At 42.1% G+C, this 21,848-nt stretch overlaps 1 protein-coding gene across 1 annotated transcript in view; it reads right to left on the reverse strand.

Moving 5' to 3' along the window:
• Window positions 1-8,287: 8,287 nt before the first annotated feature.
• Window positions 8,288-21,848, reverse strand: part of Plc21C (Phospholipase C at 21C) — a 739,135-nt gene continuing 725,574 nt past the window's right edge. The window contains exons 27-31 of the mRNA XM_080273643.1: window positions 13,681-13,860; window positions 12,003-12,016; window positions 9,603-9,702; window positions 9,107-9,301; window positions 8,288-8,383 (exon numbers count right to left, since the gene is read on the reverse strand). Of these exons, the coding sequence (XP_080129769.1) occupies window positions 8,288-8,383; window positions 9,107-9,301; window positions 9,603-9,702; window positions 12,003-12,016; window positions 13,681-13,860 (585 nt within the window). The remainder of the gene's footprint in view (window positions 8,384-9,106; window positions 9,302-9,602; window positions 9,703-12,002; window positions 12,017-13,680; window positions 13,861-21,848) is intronic.

Here is a 21,848-nt window from a genome sequence, read left to right on the forward strand (position 1 = left end):
TATCAGGTCTTAAAACTCACCCAGATAATGTTTGCTGGGGGAGATGTTGCATTTATCCTTACCTTAAAGTGTAATCATACCATTCTACTTTTTTTTAATGAAGATGGAAACAGCAAGCAAGGGTGCAGCCTGGGTTGGTGGCCAAAGGATTCAGACCTCCCCTTTCTAAAAGAATAGAAGAACAGTAAAAACTAAGTGCCAAAATCCAGCTTAGAGCCAGATCATCAGCTACAAGTTGTGTATGTTGGGCAGACCGTGAACACTGACGTGGCATGGTTATAGAAATGTATTAACAGAAGAAGTATATCATATTACAAATGTGACTCCTGAAATAGGGAACGGCATTAAATGTCATAAAGAATACCAATAGAGGTAAGGAAGGACATGATTTTACAGAAGGAAAAATATGGTGATTCTCGGAGGAAGTCTTCAAGAAGGAGGGGACGTCGAAGGTGTGTCAAGAAAAGAAGAACAACACATCGCTGTAAAGTGCAAAGAGGACAATCAAGGGAAGTATGGTGTATGGATAGGAGGGTATTGCAATGACTGCAGAGGGGAAGGCGGTCACCGGACATCAAATAAGAGTGAGTAAACCTACTATAGACAATTCTAAGACGAGCTAAAGCAGTCTCCCACCTCCTATTATGGTAGCAAGGAGTCAACCAGGGAGAAATAAAGGGTTTAACAACACGGAGTTTGTTATTAGTGACAGAGTCTCAGCAAGACTGCCACCAATGTTTAACCCGCCCCATCCCGACGTTTTCTGGGCAGTGGCATGCCCCAGTCCCGACATTTTTGGACCATTTTTTTTGGGGGGGGGGCTCAAACATCTGCTTTTGGTGAGAAACATCGAAAATTCATGGAGAAATTGCTCACCTGAGGTTTAAAATACTCGATCCAGGTAGGAGTATCTCCTTACCTTACAGAGTTTTCTGTCAGGCTGGCTGCAAAGAAAACGAGCTCTGTGGGAAGATAACTATTCTACACCACTCATAAACGGTATTTATTTACTTATTTGGTACGAATTTATATGTAGTACGAGAGTATATTGGGTTTCAAACGGTAATATAGGCATTATAAGCATTGTTTCACTCACTAACTCATCACTATTCCTGACCTTTTTTTGCCACATTACCTGATCATCATTTCTGACTGTTTCTTCCTCTAATGTTTGTCCTCCACATTGTCATCGATTGGGGAATCACTCTGGCCCTGAATTTCGTACCGTGGCATGACATGGCTTTACTGGCCAAGTCACTGATAACAGGTGAATTGCTGAGAAAAGGTCATGCAGGGGGGGGGGAAGTCATGCTGGGTAAGGCATTGTCCCTGCCTGGCATCTTGTAGAGGAAGGTGTCCCATGTATATGTGCCAAAAATCACTCGCGAAAATTGAAAATTGTGCAAATTAGGGACCTTGCAATGTCCTTGCAATGTTGCCGTGTTAATTTACGTCTCTGGGATATGAGTGCACATCATGTGAGGACGTGAATTCACGTCTCCGGGACGGGGCGGGTTAAGGAAGGCAGATAGGGCAGGAAGGAAATCGGAGACTGGAATGAGTAAGGAAGGATCTGGCAACAGCTGTGCAAGTCAACTGGTCAGCAGATTTACAACGAGAGGAAATACAGAACAACCATTCTAAGGTATGAAGGACTGAAGGGTGAGAAGTAGAATGTGACTGAAGAAGGGTCATAGCACCAAAATAATAAGAGAAGATCACAGATGAGGAAGAGGGGGACCAACAAATATACCACAACACAAACAAGAGGGCATACAACTTGGCCGTTAAAACACTCGCACAATCAGGAAGGCTAAAGTAATAAAAGGTGTCAGGAAAGAGAACTGTGAACCCAACACCTTCTGGGGTTTTGGAACCATCTGTGTATACAGGGACTGCAGAAGAATGGTGGGAAAGATGGTCTAAAAACTGGGAATGGAGAATGAGGGAGGAAGAATTGGAATAAGGGAAAATAGAGGGACAAATATTGGGGCATGGAAGAAGCCATGGGGGAAAAAGACTCATGCAGAGAGAGAAAACATTGCTAACAGTAAGGAAGTATTGTGAGAGGAGGGTACGAGCTCGAATTGCAAAAGGTGGTTTGATCCTAGGATGTAAGGAAAGGGTGTTCAAGTCAGGACCAGAAGGAAGCAGAGAAAGGGTATTAGGGAAACAGTGCAACTTAGCATAGGTACAAAGAGAAAGTAAAGCACGACGACGGAAAAGTGAAGGCACTCCTGATTCAGCAAAGAGACTTTCAACTGGGAAAGATTTAAAAGTGCCAATAGCCAGACACTAACCATGATGATGCACAGAATCAAGTTGTTGGAGGGTGGTATCTGAGGTGGAAGAATAAACCTGGCAACCATAATCAAGTTTGGGGAGAACAAGAACAGTATGGAGGAGAAGGAGAGTAGTTCAATCAGCACCCCACAACACGAGACAAAGTTTGTAAGAGACTGAGGTGCTGCAAAGCTGAAATTTTTAAGAAGGCAATATGGTCCTGTAAGGCAAGAGTTAAAAATAAGGCCAAGAAAGGAAGCAGAGGTTTTATATGGGAGAGGAGAGCCATAATTTAAAAAAAAGGCAGTTGAGGAATAACACAAGAGCAGGTAAAAGTGATCGCATGAGACTTAAGGGGAGAAAATTGTAAACTATGGGTAGTAGCCCACTCTGAAGCAGCAGAATCTGCACGATGAATAACAGCACCAAGGACTAAGATATCAGAATTTGAGGCATATATTGTAATGTCATCCACACATAAAGAAGAGCAAACACCAACTGGGAGGCAAGAAACAATCCTATTAATTGCCAGTAAAAAGATAGGAGTGCTAAGAACACTGCCTTGGGGAACACCTTCATATTGTGGGAATGGATCTGAATAAGTATGCTGAACACAGACCTGAAAGAAATGGACTGATAGAAAATTCTTCAAGAAACACCAGGGTTACCACCAATACCACAAGAATGAACCGTGTGCAAAATATGAAAGCACCAGGCAGTATCATATGACTTCTCAAGATCAAAGAAAAATGCAATAACAGATTGCAATGGCAAAGACAGAGCGGATTTAAGTTTCTAGATTAAGGACAGGAGTTAAGGTACCACAGGCTTTTTGAATACCAAACTGGAAGGATGACAAAAGTTGTTTACATTCTAAGAGCCATGTAAGATGATGATTTATCATATGCTCGAACAACTTGCAGAGACAACTGGTATGAGCAGCGGTGCGATAATCCTTAGAAGCACGGCCTAGCTTTCCTGGGTTAAGAAATGGGAGAATGATGGCATTACAAAAAGAGGGAGGGGGAAAACACCCTCAGTCCAGATACAATTATAAATAGCTAATAAAAAGAACAGGGCTGGGGAGAAAAGGTGATGGAGCATACAGTGTTGTAATGTATGCCATCGGGACTTTCGCAAGTGTTCTGACAGAGACGAAGGGTGGAGGACAATTCATAGTGTGTGAAAGGTGCATTATACAATTGACTAGACAACAGCTGGAAGACAACAGGCATACATTCAGAAGTGGTTTTAAGGGCATGGACTTCAGGGGCGAGGTAAGAACTACTACTAACATTACAAAAATGAAGACCCAAGCCATCAGCAATTAGATGCACATGTGCAACTAATTCCCCATCTAGATGAAGGACAGGGGAAGGCATGGGAATATGCTTACCGGCTATTTTGCAAATACATTTCCAGACGGAAGCAATGGATGTATTGGTAGTAATAGTGGAAACATATAACCTCCAGCTATGGCGTTTTGCCTGTTTACCAGTCTTGCAAAGAGAAGTGCAGGCCTTTTTAAACAAAAGAAATGAACTCTGTTCATCCGGGGTGTTGTGTTTGCACAGATAACTCTTCCAATATGCACGTTTAACACAGAGTTCCACAGTGCAATCAGAGTGCCACCAAAGCACTCATTCAGAAGTAAAAGGACGGGACAACCTAGGAATCATAGTCAAAACTGCACTCAGAACTGAAACATTAAAAAAGTAAGCATATCTAAAACAGTGGGAAAGGAGGAAGGGGGTATGGAGGGAACCGACAGAGAAGTAAAAGACGGCCTGTCAGCTTTCAGAAAGCACCATCGAGGAGGCCTGAGCACAGGACAACAGGAAGTAAGAGTAAGTATAGGAAAGTGATCACTATAAACAGCATCAAAAAGAACAGACCAATGGAAATCTAAAGAGAAAGAGGGGGAAAAGAAGAAGAGATCGAGACATGAGAATGTCTGCGTTCTGGCAGCAAAATGCATCGTTGCTCCTGTATTCAATAAAGACAAATCATTATTAAAAACAAATGACTCAAGATGGTGGCCACAAGAACTAGTAACACTATCACCCCATAAAGCATGGTGACAATTAAAATCACCTAACGATAAAACTGGGGTGGTTGACTGGGACAATAAAAGACATAAGACATGAAAATCAACAGACTGGGAGGGAGAGAAATAAATGGAAATCACAGTAATCCAATGGCCAAGAGAAACACGAACAAAACAACATGAAACAGTGGTGTTAATGGACAGACGTTCAAGAGGAACTGTATGGTAGACTAAGATAGCTGAAACAGAAAGAGAAGCAAGAGAGAACAAGAAACAATCGCCAGGTATAGGTACTGGAGGGGAAGACAAACGAGGTTCTTGTAAACAGACTAAGGACAGACGGTGAACCAAAAGAAGATAGCGAAGGTCACTGAAATGGGCAGTAAAATTTCTACTGTTCCATTGTAAAACAGACATACTGAAACTTAAAACATCAAATAAATGTATAACCCAACAGAAAAGTAAGAGGTAGGAAAGATAAAAGGAAATAAATACTAAAGGTAAAATGTAATACACAGGAAGTAAAATATAATACAGAACAGAAACATACAGTATATTACCAAGTCGTTACGATAGTAGGAATAGAGGCACGAAGTGGAATAGGAGGACGAGCGGGACGGTCACCATACATAAAGGGGAGGGAGTACTGGAAGAGGTGGAAAAGGAAGGGAGCAAAGAGGAGGAGGAGAGAACAGAAAACGAAGGAGAAGGAAAAGAAGGAGGGAGAGGAATGAAAGGGAGGCAAGGAGGCACAGGATGAACTTCAATAGAGAGGGTGGAAGAAGAGGGTACAGCACTGTCCACTGAATCTGGCATGGAAGTTAAAACGTAATCCATAATCTTGGGGACTGTCTCACTGTCATCATTACCATAGGGTTTCATGTCACAAGTAGCCAGCAGTGGAGCAGTCCAGGTACGTGACTGAGGTGATTGCTGAGATGTGGATTTCGATGAGGCAGAGTGTATAGGTCTCGAGGGTGGGTACTCGTCGCACGGACTTTACGAGCTGGAGAAGTAGGAGGATGGGCAGAAGAGGTCTTAGAGTCCGATGTGATGGACAGACTGCACTTACCACCAGAGGAGGACGGGGTCGGATGTTAAGTTGGGCCATAGGTGCCAAACAGCGGGTATGAGAAACAGAACTGGAGGAGTGAGAGGATGGACAAGGTTGGGAATGGGAGGAAGGACGAGAAGAGGGAATGGGTGAGGAAGGGGAAGGACGAGAAGAGGGAATGGGTGAGGAAGGGGAAGGACGAGAAGAGGGAATGGGTGAGGAAGGGGATGGAGAGGAAGCAGGAGTGGAGGAATCTAAAACAGAGAAAGAATTAGAGACAGAAACAGGAGGAGTCTGTAAGGAGAGGACTGAACCAGAGGGATGGGGGGTTAGGTAGAGAGGAGGGAGAGGTATAAATAGGAGCTCTGGAAGGAAGGGAAGAGGAGACAACAGTCACAGGGGTTGGGACAGAGTTACAGGTGGAAAGACGAGAAGTGAGAGGAGAGGAAGAGGGGACAACAGATGCAGAGACTGGTGCAGAAGGGGAAGAAATAGAACTGGTACTAGAAGCAGATGGAACAACAGGAACAGAAGGGGAAATAGATACAGACGGAACTGAGGAAGAATACTATGAAAGAGAGGAATGGAGGCACCCAGCATAAGAGGCGATATGCTGAAAACCCCAATGACAAACACTAGTATGAGCCTCACGGGGAGACAGTCCCTCAAAGTAACGAACTCAAACAACTTCCGATTCAAACTTAAAGGTCAGACAGTTGCAATGAAAGGCAGCATGCACTTCACCACAATCTGAGCAGCAATGGACGACAGCAGGGCAGTCAGGCTGAGAGTGACCAGGTTGACTGCAGAGAGGAGAGCCTTGGGAGGAACGACAATACTTTTGCAGGACGGCTAAATTGCCAACAAGAAGTACAATGATGGGAGGAAGGGATAAACGCCCTCACTGAAAGTCATGTACTTCCAATGATAACAGTGTCAGGGAGGGTGCAAGAGTCAAAGGTAATCTTGGCAATGTTGACAGAATGTTGACGGTTACCTCAAGGAGGGATAGCATAGCATGAAACAGTCTGGAAAGGACAACCTTGTTTGTTGAGTACGTCAGAAATTATGGGGGAATACTCTATGAGAGACCTGTTCCCAAGTTTAAGACAAAGTGGTAAAACAACTGTTCCAGTAAAAGAGTTGTGTAGCCTATCACATTAAATGGGGATAGGGACTCCTGATGGGTCAACAAGTTTAGACATGGCTTCAGCTTGTTGTTCAGAACGAACGGTAACTAGGTGTGAGTCACTGAAATGGGAGTGGAAGAGAACACTGGGACCAACCTGATGGATGAGCTGTAATTGAATGAAGAGGTCATCAGAAGAGACAGGAGAGCCAACCAGGATACTGAAGAACGCAGTCAAAGTTCCAGGGTCAAAAACTGAGGAAGAAGGAATGGAAGCGGTAGAGACGACAGAAGGACGAGGGTGAGAGGAGGAGAGGAGAGGGGAGGTAGAAGCAACAGAGACAGACGAAGAAGTAACTAAGGAAAGAGAAGAAGTACTGGAAGGGTTCAGAGACTGGGTTGCAAATGAAGTAGAGAAGGGCAGGGACGGGTTGATAGAGGGGGTTGAAGACCCAGTGTTGCCATTCGGAACCTGGAAAGGTTTTAGGGTGACGATGAGGGAGGGCAGAGAAGAGGGAGCTGGAGATAAGTGGACGTCAGGGAGACAGGGAGGTCTGGGTAAAGTAGAAGGAGATGTAATCATATGGGGAGAGGAGGAAGAAGACGAAATAGGAGGAGAACAGGAAGAGGAGGAGTGGGGCAGAAAGGTAGGGGAGGGGGAATCCGCCTGACCTGGAGAAGGTTTAGAATGAAGGGGAACAATGGAAGGGGTCGGAGAAGCACCAGGAAAAGAAGCCAAGGTCGTTGTTGGGGTAAAAAAATCGGCAGAACCAGGGAGGAAGAACCTATGACCATGCCCATAATTTTACACAAGAAGGAAAACGCTCATCGTGACTGTTGAAAAAGAAAGGATTATTTGGGCGGAACGCAGAGTATAGAGGCCTGGCCAATGACCCAAGTAGAGATCAAGCTCCAAGTATGCACTTCCTACCCTACCCTAGAAGGGATAACAACACCGTGTGGGAGAACTAAGTCTCCCAACACAATGATGGCCCGCTGGCTATTGGCCAAGAGTCCTACCACCAAGCAACAGCACCTCCAGATCCAAAAGCTGCTGCTTAGCATCAGGTTTACCCCTGCAGTGGTCTACTGCTTCAAAGGTCCACACACTGGGGTGGTGCCGAACCACCATGATCCCTACAATTGGCTAGACCAATAGCCCACGGACACACGCTTATCCTTCCTGCTGCAACTTACTCGAGGTCACTGATGAGAATTTTGATGAATGGAAATTTCCACTCTATTTAATGCCAAAGATATAATAGAGAGGATAGGAAAAAAGGAAAGAATAAGCACTAGTAGAAGAGAAGAGCCTTGCAAAATTAGTTAAGGCAGCGACAGGGACCCAAGGAGAGGGGAGAGGGTAGAGCAGAGTGGAGATGCGAGTGTGACATCCACCTAGCAACCAGACTCCCACACACTTTGGAGTTCATTAAGGTACACCTGCTATAGCTCTCCCACTCATCAAATCCCAATTGACGTCTCTGAAGCCCTCCCACGACAACAATGAGCAAGGAAACGGGGGTTCTAAAAGATTACAGTACAGTAAGGGGAATGGGAAGGCAGTCTTTCAGTAACTTATTAACATTTTTATTTACTCATTCTGCTATTCATGATTGTTTCCTGGGCTTTTTTTCCTTTACTATTTGACACAAGATACTCTTCTGATTAAACTAGATACTGTACTGTTATAACAGGTGCTGCAGAGAAACACCTTCACATGGTGGGACCAATAAAGCTGAGTGATTCCACTGCCCACTTACATCTGAGTCCCTCAACTCACTCCCAGACCCCCCAAATTGCAGAAGGTTGACTGCAGAAGACAGGCAGCTTCAGTGTGCAACTCACCGGGATCATGTTTCAGATGAGCCTGGGATCACAGCAACTATTATAAATACAATCTAAGCATCTGTATCTCAAAAATAATGACAACCAAAGTTCAAGTTCACTCATAACAAAATCCTGGCTACAACCCTTATAGCAAGTAATCTCTGACATCACAGCAACTGAAAAGCATCAAATGATAAGTTCCTAAAACAATCATGTGGTCCATGAAAGGGATGCTTCACCCTGACAAATGAGGCAACACTGACTCAGATATACAGCATCTGCTTTCTATAGTCTTTAGATTTCCTTTGGCCCTGAATAAATTCAATGTAAATTAATCATGATGGCAAGACTATTCGAATAGCATGAACAATATAAAAGAGTACATCAAATTAAAAAAAAAAAAAAAAGAGTGTCATGGCCTTGATGGACAATTTAAAAGTGCATGTTAAGCAAGGTAAAATACTGACTAAAATTATATTACAGTAGACCCTCAAATTATATGGGACCAACTTACACTTAACACATTTCATGCAGAGAAATAAACACTGACCTGGCCCAGTCACAAAAAAGGAGGAGGAGGAGCAGCAGGAGGAGGAGGAGATGAAATTTACATGAAATTTACAAAGGAAAATCCCAGAAGTTGGCCCCCATTCCCAACAACATTCAAAGGTCCCACACAGTGACACATGTCAACATGGCAGCCGTGCATGCGGACTTTGTGTCTTTCTCCCTCTTCCTCTCCCTGTTGTTTCTGCCAACCAACCTTGACAGCTGGCTTTCCCACTAGCTGAGTACCTTTCATGACAACAAAATCCTTCATATTATCAATGCTGTTCCCCAAATGACGATCAATGGCCTCATCAAAGAGGTTGAGGAGGAGTGCCTGGCACCTCAGGCCACACAGCAGGCACCAGCAGCACCCAAGCAACAGCATGTTGAGAGGCCCACTCACCAGTAGCTAAGCGAGGTGCTGGAAATTGCCAATCAGCTCAATGACACTCTACTGATGGTGGTGCACATCACAGATAAGCTGCAGTCCTTCCAGACTGAAACTGCATCTCATGAGGGCAGAGGGAGCAGCTTGTGAAGAAAAATAATGAGTTATCCCAAACCCTCAATGCCACTTACCTTGCTCCAGCCCCAGCCTTGATGCCTGCCTTGCCATCTCAGTCTCTCCAGCCTAGCATCTCCACAACATCTGACTTCCCACAACTTTTACAATGATTGAAGGAGGAACTCTGAGGGATTCCAGGCCTAACCTCAGCCCTGGAGAGCTTAAAGGCATAGCTCATGCCCCCCTCCTCTAGCCTCTCATCCTCAGATACCTCCTTCTCCGGCACCAAAACTTTGCTCAGAACCCTGTCGTGGTAAGTGATCACCATTTATTCACCACTCTGTACAATTGAGTTAACCCTCTTTTCATGCCCAGTGATGTTCCTAGATGTGTACTACAGTGAATGTTAGGTATGATCAGGAGGGGGTGAAAAGTTTTCAAAAGGGCTAAAAAGGGGACTCTGGGATAATTATGGGATTTCACCATACTAATTAGCTACATTACATGGGTTTCAATGGCACGATTTATGCATTTCAATATGCATGGTAAACTTCCAAGATACTGTCATGTCCCAGTATATGATGAGGTTACATCATGAAAACAGACCGCACAGTGAGAAACCGCATACTGAGGTTGATTAAGCATGGCTTCAGTGGGGATGGGGAGGAGGTCAAGGGCCATGTAACCTAAAATATTTAAAAAAAAACATTTCTGCCACCCACCTGAAGTATGTCCTGGGCTGCTTTGAGTTATCCCACAATGGTCCTCTTGAGGCTAGGGGACAGCAATGCAGTGTTTTCCAGGTCACAAGTTTCATTACAAAAGTTATTGCACACTACACTATTTTTTGTGCACTTGCACTGTTATATTACGATAGCGGTGCAGTTTCGATGTACATGTAAACAACGGGCAGCCATCCTGGCTCAAATATATGACTGTCGGCTTGCGTGAGAGGCACATGTCCACATCGGATCATCGTTCTTGGCCATCGAAAAAAGTCAAATAAATGATTTTCGCTATCATTAACCTGAGACTGGGTATAAGTTTTCACTGATCATTCCACTGACTGTTCACATACTCAACTATCACATGAGTATAATTTACCACTGATTGTCTTGTCAATCACATACTCAACTATCGTATAATGGGGCATGACTGTACATTATCCGTCCAATCTGAGGGTCTACTGTACACAGAAAAAGTAACAGATAATAATAAATTTATTCTAATACAGGATGCATAAGATTTTGATATGTATGGTATGACTACCACTTTGAGCTGTATCATATGTGGCATAGGAGGCCTTAAAGCTCCTCTTCCTTAGTGATTTCTTTTATATATCAAATTCACTGTTATTTTACTTATGTCTCTTTCACGTCGACACCAAATTCACCTTCATTTTATTTATGTCTCTTTCATATCGACATAGTTTGCATCAGTAACATACAAGAGCATATTGAGGCGTAATGTACAGATTAAATCACTAACAAAGAGGTATTATAAAATTTTCAAATACCAATAAGAAAATGGCCATTAACTGAATGGCAACAAGTGTAGCTTGATCTTGTGTAACAGCCTGCCATCTGGTATCTTGTTCTTTACAGAAATCCTTCAGTACATACTTTGTGTATACCTATTTTGTCTTGATCTTCTGAGATCTCCCTGCACTGAGCTTGTCCCTTATGCTGAGCATAAAATTGAAGTATAGTACTTACAGGTAGTGGCATTTATATCACAACTGTGCCAAAATACAGTACCCCTTAGTGCCATTTTTTCATTTACATTAACTAGAGTTGATTGCACCTTGTGATTTTTTTAACTGAATGGACTTGATAAATAGTCTGTGTAATAAGGCAGAGCTTCTCTTTCAGAGGAAAGGCATATAAAGACTAGGAAGAAACTACATCTGCATAGAATGTTCCGGCTGCGTTCAAAAATTAACAAGAAACAAAGACAGTGTCTGTGAGGCCACACAAGCAACGGTTAGCATATTCCTCCAATAATTACCTTCAAATAATATCAACAACAGTCCTATTCTGTAGGGAAACTATGCTGACATATGCTTGCTGACTTAACATTTTATCTTTGAAAGAAAAGGTGAGGCCACAGTTTGAATGGCCAAAATTCCACCTCAAATATTTTTCAGAGTTCATTTCTTTGGAATCATGAGCAAATTCCTTCTATACTGAATAATCTAGGATATATATCACAATAGCTCATTTTTATGCAGCTCATACAGTGCAGAATCTATTATACGGTATATACATTATTGGTGACTAATTATTTTCCTAACAAACAAAAGGTTTACAGGGGGATGGATGCACTGAACAACACAACCAAAAATACTTCACTTGCACGAAACACTGATATACAAAATTAAGAGCTGTGCTCCTCCAAATGGATTGCATTGTACAGTATACTGTATGAATATACAATTGTGAATAAAAATAACTTTTTAAAGAAATACGGAATGTGAATTGACTACAACTGAGCAAAAACTGTAATTGGGAGACTGCAAATGCTGTACCTTGGTAAAGTGGTAGTAAAAAATCTAAGTGGTATATTGCATCAGCAAGATGGCATTCACTAAATTACAAAAGCTAACATGTCTCTTCCAGTCTGGAATGTCAGGTGATGAACACATATACACATGTACCAGGAACTGAAAAGTTTCCTGGTGATGCAAACAAACAAAGAGCATTGCTGAACGCAGCCTTTAATTTTCACACTTTATGTATCTCAGACAATTTGCATCCAAACTGTTTGTGATGCTTCTTAATATACCATACTCATATTAAAACTCCAATGACATAGCTATATACAGTGCTTAACAATAATGACAGGATCAACATGTCTAGTGATTGTATACAACTTCAATTTCCTCTTCATACATGGAATGACAGGCTCCCGCTGTAAACACTGTACAGCACTGCCAAGTGGAGATATTCTCAGTGCCTCAGACTAATTTAACAAGTGTGATTTTTCTTTCCCCCCACATCCCAGAATCACTGAAGAAATACAGCACAATAAATCATTCCTATTTCTTTTTTTTTTTCTTAACAGAGCCCATAACCAGAACTTTACTTAAATTCAGAGTTTCTTGGAAAAAAAAAAAAAGGTTAGCACTGGGCATTCAGAGTGCCTCCACTTGACTGTACAAATAGAGAAGAATTTCATTGAAAGATGATTGTGCTTCGTAAGGAGTCCTTCAAAAACTGTGTAACGCTCCACTCTCAATCAACCATGTTCTAACAAAACTCAGTAAAATAATCTGTACAACTTTTGCCTTACCTCTAAGTCACCTTCCATGCGTTAAATAATTTTTGCTTGGCCCCAAACAAGATAAACATGAGAATGGTGGGATCTGTAACACCTTGAGGAATTAGTGTAACTTAATGAGACAGGACAGGTACTGTACTGGTAATATCTGCAGGTGGATAAAACACTTTCCCTAAAAAGTTAGCAAATTTCATCTTTAACATTTTACTGTAAAATGAACATTAATTTATATTGGCACAACTGAACTTCTATCCTCAACAACCTATAAAAAAGTTCCTATATACAGCTATAAATCAAAATATACAATGTTTTACTACTTTTAAATGAAAAGGAAATGATTCTGAATGTTTCTGTTGACTTAAATAACTTCACACTCATCAGTGTGAACCCTGCAGTAGAACTATGTGGATGATGGATGACTGAAAAATGTGAATAAATATATTTTTATGAATAAAGTATCATAAATAATGATACATTAATGAGTAGTATGTTCTCTATTTTGTGATCTTATCATAAATTTGTATTTATTCCTCTTTAATGCTTGAGGATATAACATTTACATAAACTTCAATTCCCAAAATGTTTAACAAAACAAGCTTATCGCTTAGGTTAGCTTCTAATGTCAGGTTTCTAGTTTACAGCAAATATAAAAACTCTCATCAGAAATACACTGTACATAATAAACCCACATGTACACAAATTAAAAAACACACATGGAACTAGTATGGGCAGCACTAGTGGGTTCCCCTCTAGACAGTGACTAGCATTGAATGACCCACATACATAAAGCTTCATAATTTCAGGCGCCAACAAATCTAAGCATGCATACATGCATGACATAAACATGCACATATACACACCCATCCATCCACACACATACTTACTGACACACACACATGCACGCATGCACGCACGCATGCATGCATGCGCACACATGCCCGCACACGCACACACACACACACACACACACACACACACACACACACACACACACACACACAAGCCCAGGAATGAGCGTCACGAGGGGACAGACTTGCATGGGGGAAATCTGAACCCAGCGTGAAATCACATACAATTTGTTGTCTTTTTTCTAAGCCTAAGTGCCTCAGCTCTTGGAGTATGTCACCTGTGTGGTCAGCCAAACCATATGCTGTAATACGATATATACAGCCTCTCGTCTTTCTCTGAAAAGGAAAAGGTGAAGAGATAATAACTGGGTAGATGATGACATCATTTTTAATCTGTGTTAATAATATTACTGCCAGCCGGAGACAATTCAAGGAAACACAGCTTATATCTGTTTTCTGATCAACTGTTATTTTATTGTTACTTTTGTATACTTCTTTAATTCTTTCAGGTTGAAGAGATTCATAAGTAGAAATACACTGCATGTAGTGTCAGTGTAATTCACTCAATAAAATCTTTAAAAGGTGAAACCGTATAAACTTTTTTTTTTTTTATGTGCCTGATTCTGGGCAAAGGCTTCAGGGCCTATCCCAATGCCCAGGAGTCCTCATACACACCTCTACATGTCACCACTTTGGCACTAACACCCATCGTCCATATTGAATACATGCTAGGGCTGTCTAATACAGGACTGGAGTTCTGGTATTAGCAGGGATATTTTTACGACATGTCAGCAGGTCTTCTGGTAGATCAGTAAAGTCTGCTTTTTCATCCATCATCATCCAGTCCTACGTTGCCCCATGAAAAGCGTAGAAGCCCAGGGCTAGGCAAGTTGGTCCTGATATTTAAGATGAGAGTGACCAGCCTCATTCATCCCTGAGTGGCATTACGTGACCAATAAACCCCAACCAACCCTTGGATATAAACCTGAACTAGCTCAATCCGATTGGAGCACCTTAATTACCTACTAAACCACCAGGCGCCAATTAAATGGTTTCCTGGTGTACAGGAAACCATTTGGCTTGTCACTCATTCTAGAGTCACCCACAGGCAGAAGGAAGAGGAAAGAATGAAGGAAAGAAAGACACAAGAGGGAGTATATAGGCACTCATAGGCAGAAGGACAAGGAAAGAATGAAGGAAAGAAAGACAAGTGAGGATGGAAGGAAAAAAGGATGGAGGAGAGGAAAGGGCAGACACCTGAGGGAAGCACTACATCGAGTGAGTGGATGGTGAGCACTCCCACCTATCTCTGCTTTTATGATATTCAAATTCTCAAACTGTTCCCTGCCCCAGCCGGGATTCGATCCTGGGCCTATTAGGACTGCAGGCTGCCTCTCTACCAATCCAGCCACTGCCTCCCTCAAATGAAAATTATACTTGAAATAGTTCATGTACCAATGTAGGTTACTAAAGAGAAGATAGTGACAACCCATCCTGAAAAGAGAAGAATAATATGGACTCACCTCTCTAAGCCTAAGAAGTTAAACATCCATTCTAGAGCCTAAGAGGACAGGAACTCACCCCAAAAAAGAGCCTTGGAAGACAGAGATTCACTATAAACAGGGAAGAAGGAAATGTATTACTCCATAGAACATACAAGAAAAGGAACTTAACCATGCCTAGGAGAGCAATTACTTCCTCCACAGTCTTAACAGGCCCATTTGCTCACCTGCTACACCTATCCTTGGATCCAGGGAAAAATGGCCAAAGCTTTATACTAAACAAAAGAGCTATCATTCAGCATTAAGGTGAGTAGTTCAAAGTTTTGGTAGACTACATAAGTAGCTGCATCTTGTGAAGACTAACAAAGCTTCTAATTATCCGGCCATCCGACATCTAATCCTGTGTTGCCCCATGAGGAGCCATAGGAGCCCATGGTTAGGCAAATTAGTCCTGACATTTAAGATGAAAGTGACCAGCCTCACTTATCCCTAAATGGCATTACATGAGCAATAAACCTCAACCACCTCTTGGATATACACCTGCACAAGCTCAATCCAACTGGAGTGCCTTAATTACCAACTAAACCAACAGGGGCCATAATTTGGTTCTATGGTTACTACCCAGCATAGTAAATGGTTTCCTGGGTTACAGGAAACCATTTGGCTTGTCATAGCTTGTCACTCAGTGTAGTGACCATAAGGCAGCACTACACTGAGTGGATGATGGGTGCCCCCAACTACCACAAAGCTTCAAATTATTATCTTAAAATTTGAAGACCTATCTTCATTTGGTACCACGTCCTGCCTACAACTTCCCACCAACCAGGGGTTGGGACTGGGGATAACAAGAATTACCCAGTACAGATTATGATCGTATTTACCCTGATTCATATAAAGAGGAAGGGGCTTCCCCAAGATTATCAGACAGCCTAACTCTAACCTGCATAAAAGCACATCTCAGAGATAAAAACAACCAAACTACACAGCCTATGGGGGAAGGAATGCACCCAGTAGCCTGGTATGCCATCATTATACTCAAGATAGCCAAGATCAATGTGATTAATCCTTAATAGCCAGTAACAATGAGGATTATACAAAACAATTACTGTGAAGCCCCGCAGTTAGTGACATCATCGTTCACGGTTTCATGGTTAGTGGTGGCCTGCAAATATTTTCAAACACCAGGTTTCATGTGAAAACCCCTCCATTAGCGGTGAGGAAAAGTAAACAAACCTCACGCACGAAAAGCAATCTTCACTTTTTCGCTACCTTTGCCGAAGACCCACTTTGCTCTGTGAGATGTGTGTTTATACCTGCTCCCTGAGCCTTTTTTTCAACGCCATGCTGCTCGCAGTCCTGGTTTTACTCTCGCGCTATGGCTTCCTGCTGTTCTGGAGGTTTGGAAGGCAGTCCTATGTGCTTCAATTTCCACATTAGTCTCTTATTGGGTACAGTGGGCTCGCACAGTGCGCGAGAGATTGGGCGCTGCACAAGCTCGCGCACTGGGAATTCGCGTACTAGGAATACATAATCTTATGGGAATAATTACATATGGGCGGTACCCCCTCATACCTGGACATTTTTTGGCCCTTAGAGACATAATAAAGGTCATATGTTTCTGACATTGTACTAAAGCTATAGCTACAATAACAAAAATATGGGTAGTCACCTTAACAACAGTAGACAACAGGCCTGATGACCTTAAATAACAGGGGTTCCGAGGCGCAGCAACACTTACAGCGCCGCACTCCCCACTGCACCAACACTTCCCTCCGCAGACTCCTCTTGATCACCTTCCCCAGGAGCATCAAAGTCACTCACTTCGGCCATAAACCTTTCAAAGTTCAATGTTGACACTTCTGACATTGCATCCTCTTCATCCTCAACAGGAACAGGAGCAGACGATGTTGATGGTTCCGTTATTTCACCAACTTGAGCCCGCTGTGTGTAGCTTGTTATGAGTGTCTGTCTTCTCCTGTTTATTTCTTCCCTGTGCCTGTCTGTGTAGAAACGGAAGAGTTTGTCGATACCAACCAGAAGTTCCTCCGTTCTTAGGTTGCTCACTTCCTGTTCCTTCACCTCTTCCTTGAGCTTATCCACGGCAGCAAGGATCTTGCTAATGTTTGACATACACAGCTCAGTCCTGCCTTCCATCACGCTAGGCTGCTCAACTTGACTCAGTCTGGCGCATCAACATGACGACACGTGACGTGCTGTGTGAGGGGTGGTCGCGCACTAGTAGAAAATGGGATTTTTGAGTCACTCCTTGCCTCTGCCTCGCGTTCTGTGCGGTAAACTCGCGCATTAAAGGGTTTTTGGTTATGATTTTTGGTCACTCATGCACAAGGCGAATCGCGCACCGCAGTGACGCGCACTGTGCGAGCCCACTGTACCTTGTCGAAGGCCTTCTCCAAATCTAAATACACACAATCCACCCAACCATCTCTCTCCTGTAGCACATCAATCATTCTTGAGTGAAAGCTCAACAAGTTGGAAACACATGACCTGCCATTTCTGAATCCAAACGGACTTTCAGCCAAAATGTTCATCTCTTCCAGATATTTCATCCATCTCTCTTTTAGGATTCTCGCACAATTTTGTGACCATGCTGGTCAGGGACACCGGTCTATAATTCTGGGGGTTCTTCTTTGTTTCCTCCCTTATAAACTGGTACCCCATTTGCCCTCTTCCATTCCCAAGGTACTTTCCCCTCGTCCAGAGAACACACAATTAAACTGTGAATCATATCAGCCAGTTATTCTCTGCATTCCTTCAGTACCCAATTAGAGATTCAATCTGGTCCTGGGACTTTCCTTACATCTTGAGTTTCCAGTAATTTATACACTTCCTGCACTTCCACTTTTATATCTTTTATCAATGCATTTCTAGTCACTCCCTCCCCCTCCACAAACTCTGTTTCATTAGTGAAAACTGATTGGAAACATTTGTTAATTATTTCGGCTTGCATTGCCACATCTTTATAGACTTCTCCTTCTACTTTCAGTTTGATGATTCCTTCCTTTCGTTCCAATTTGCCATTGACAAATCTATAAAACAATTTGGGTTCTTCCTTACATTTGTCAATTATACCTTTTTCAAAGTTCCTTTCTTCCACCCCATGTATTCTTGTATATTCATTTCTAGTTCTTCTATATTCTTCCTTTATTCTGTTATTACCTCTCTTTCTCCAGTTGTTCCACGCCATGTCCCTCTCTTTTTTTGCTATCATACACCTTCTGTTAAACTATTCCTTTTTCTTGTTTTCTTTCCCACGTACTTTTGGTACATATTTTTCCACTTCTGAATTATAGAGATCTAGAATGATATCTCACTTCCTCTGTATCTCTCGTTTCTTTAAATTTTCTCCAATCCACACTTTCGAAAGATTTTCTCAATCCTGTAAAGTTTGCTTTCCCAAAGTTGTATCTTCCCTGCCTATAATGCTCGTCCCTTGACACCATGTTCCCTTTTATCATCTGGAACTCAATGACCACATGATCACTTTTTCCTATTGGATACAGATATTTCAAAGATTCAATTACGTCAGGTTCTTTGGCTAACAGTAAATATAGTCTTGCTGGTGTGTCATTGCCTCAGAATCGTGTGTCTTCCTTGACCCACTGCTATATTTAACAATATAGTGCCCCACGAATCTCCACTGCCTCCCGAGTCCCATTCCTTCCAGTTCACTTCTTTACAATTAAAATCACCCATTAGAAATAAACTGTTGCTTTTCTCAATTATTTTCTGTAGATAACTAACCAAGTCTGACAACATCTCCAGGTATTCATCATCATTCCATGCTCTTGTCTCAAGGGGAACATATACTACTGCCGTATCTCTCCATTTTCTCCACCTTCTAAATTCATATTTATCACTTCAGCCCTAACCTCTCCCATTTCAACAGTATCCACACTGATGTTGTTCTTCACTGCTGTCATTACTCCTCCTGTTTTTTCTTTTCTCTCTTCTCCAGAGTTTGTACTTAGCAACTCCCATATGGATATCAACATCCTCTCATTACTTGGTTTCTACAAAGCATATGACATCTGGTTCATGTACCCTCAAGAAATCATTGATTTCTAACCTTGCCGATATTAAACTATCAACATTAGTATATGCCACTTTCAAACTTTTTTTGTTGTTTTTTATTTCCTCTTCTCTCCCCCTCTCCATCGGTACCACTTCCTCAATTTCTGATCCATAACTCTCCAATAAAACACTGTCTTCTCTTCCTCCATTCTCTGTTTGTTTTTTTGTCTTTGCTTCCTTTACTAACTCTTTATTTTAGCTCTTTCTTCCTCATTTGCATCTCTCCTTACCCTAACATTCTTGAACTCCTCTTTGGCTGATAATTTCCATGTTCTGTTGATGATTTCATTTACTATTACCTGGGACTTAAGCTTCATCTTAAGTGGCCTTGCTGTATGTATTTACCTATTTGTAGTATACAGGAATTGAGCAATGCTCGTGTTGTCCTGTCTCCATATCCACATTTATCAAGTCTACCTTTACACACATGAATGTTTTTCTCATGCACCACCTCTTTGTCTAAGTCGTTCCAAATATTTAAGTATTTACCTAATATACCTAATTGTGATATACACTGAATGTACTATGCTCGTGGGTTTCCGTCGCTGTTTCTCAATAAGTCGAATTTAACTTTAAACTCGTTTAAGTTTTTAGACTGGACGATCTCTTTGTCCAGGCTATTCCATAAGTCTATACTTCTGTAAGGAAAGCTATATTTCTTGATATCCTTCAAGCAGCTTGACTTTTTCAATTTCATTCCATGTCCTCTTGTTGCTCTCTTATCCCATACAAACAGATCTTCTTTGTCAATTTTATCTACTCCCACCATGGTCCTGAACACCGCAATCATGTCTCCCCTCTTTCTCCTTTCCTCTAACGAAGGCAAATCCAGTTTTTCCAGCCTCTCTCTGTATGACAGGTCTGTCAGACTGGGGACCATCTTGGTTGCTGTTCTTTGTATTCTCTCAATCTTGTTTATATCTTTCTTTTTGTGTGGGGACCACACTACTGCTGGTGCATATTCTAACCGGGGGCGGATCATGGCCAGTATCAATTTTTTCATCATCTCATCCATGTAATAAAATGCTACTCTTATGTTAGTCAATAGTTTATACATCTCTTTAACTGTCTTGTTAATGTGTTTTTCAGGTGACAAACTAACCTGGACCAGCACTCCCAACTCTTTTTCTTCTCTCGCTTTTGTGATCAGTTCATTACCCTTCAAATAATTCAGTGATGGCCTCTTGATACTTTTACCCATTTCCATTATTTTACATTTTTTTTGCGTTGAATTTGATTTCCCACATCTGGCTCCAATCATGTATCCTGTCCAGATCCTCCTGCAGCATTTTACAGTCCTCCTCAACCTCTATCTTCCTCAAGATGTTTCAATCATCAGCGAACAGACTTGCATAACTGTGGACTGCATCTGCCAAATCATTTACGCAAATCAAGAATATTACTGGCGCCAACACTGAGCCCTGTGAGACTCCACTTGTTACTTCCCTCCATCCAGACATCCTGTCCTTTATTACTATCCTCATTTGTCTGTCTCTCAAAAAGTCTCTCATCCATTCCAGGAGGTTTCCCTTCAGTCCTCCTATATTCTCTAATTTCCACATTAGTCTCTTAAGGGTTACCTCATCAAAGGCCGTCTCCAAATCTAAATACACACAATCCACCCAATCATCTCTCTCCTGTAACACATCAATCGCTCTTGAGTAAATGCTCAACAAGTTGGAAACACATGACCTTGCACTTCTGAATCCAAACTGACTTTCAGCAAAAATATTCATCTCTTCCAGATATTTTATCCATCTATGTTTCAGGATTCTCTTGCACAATTTTGCGACCATGCTGGTTAGGGACACTGGTCTATAATTCTGGGGGTTCTTCCTTGTTTTCTCCCTTATAAATTGGTATCATATTTGCCCTCTTCCATTCTTGAGGCACTTTCCCCTATTCCAGAGAACGCACAATTAAACTGTGAATCTTATCAAGCAGTTGTTCTCTGCATTCCTTCAGTACCCAATCAGAGATGCCATCTAGTCCTGGGGCTTTCCTTACATCTTGAGTTTCCAGTAATTAATACACTTCCTGCACTTCCACTTTTATATCTTTTATCACTACATTTCTAGTCACTCCCTCCCACTCCATAAACTCCGTTTCATTAGTGAAAACTGATTGGAAACATTTGTTAATTATATCAGCTTACAATGCCACATTTTTATAGGCCTCTCTCTCTACTATCACTTTAGTGATTTCTTCCTTTTGTTTCAATTTGCCATTGACAAATCTATAAAACAATTTGGGTTCTTCCTTACATTTGTCAATTATGTCTTTTCAAAGTTCCTTTCTTCCACTCTACGTCTATCTATCTATCTATCTATTGCCAGACACCATAATCCCGTAAGGGGTCGCACACTGGCTTTGAGTTATTTGTTTTACAGGGAGGGGCACTAACCCTCCACCAACCCACTTGACACGTAGGATTTGGTTATATGGTTACCACCCAGCGTTGTAAATGGTTTCTTGGCTTACAGGAAACCATTTGGCTTGTCTATCTATCTATCTATTGCCAGACGCCTCAATCCCGTTTGGGGTGGCCACAAACAAATCGCCTCCACATCGCCCTGTCCCCTGCCATCTCACTGCCCTGCTCCCAACTGACACATCCCTCTCTCATATACCTCTCCACCCCATCCCTCCATCTCATCCTCGGCCTCCCCATCCCTCTCCCCCCCTCCACCTCACTCACATACACTCTCCTCATCAGTCTTTCACCCTCCA

The sequence above is a fragment of the Coenobita brevimanus genome, chromosome 55 (genome assembly GCF_032717465.1).
Source record: "Coenobita brevimanus isolate Jiangsu-jjx chromosome 55, ASM3271746v2, whole genome shotgun sequence".
Lineage (NCBI taxonomy): Eukaryota > Metazoa > Arthropoda > Malacostraca > Decapoda > Coenobitidae > Coenobita > Coenobita brevimanus.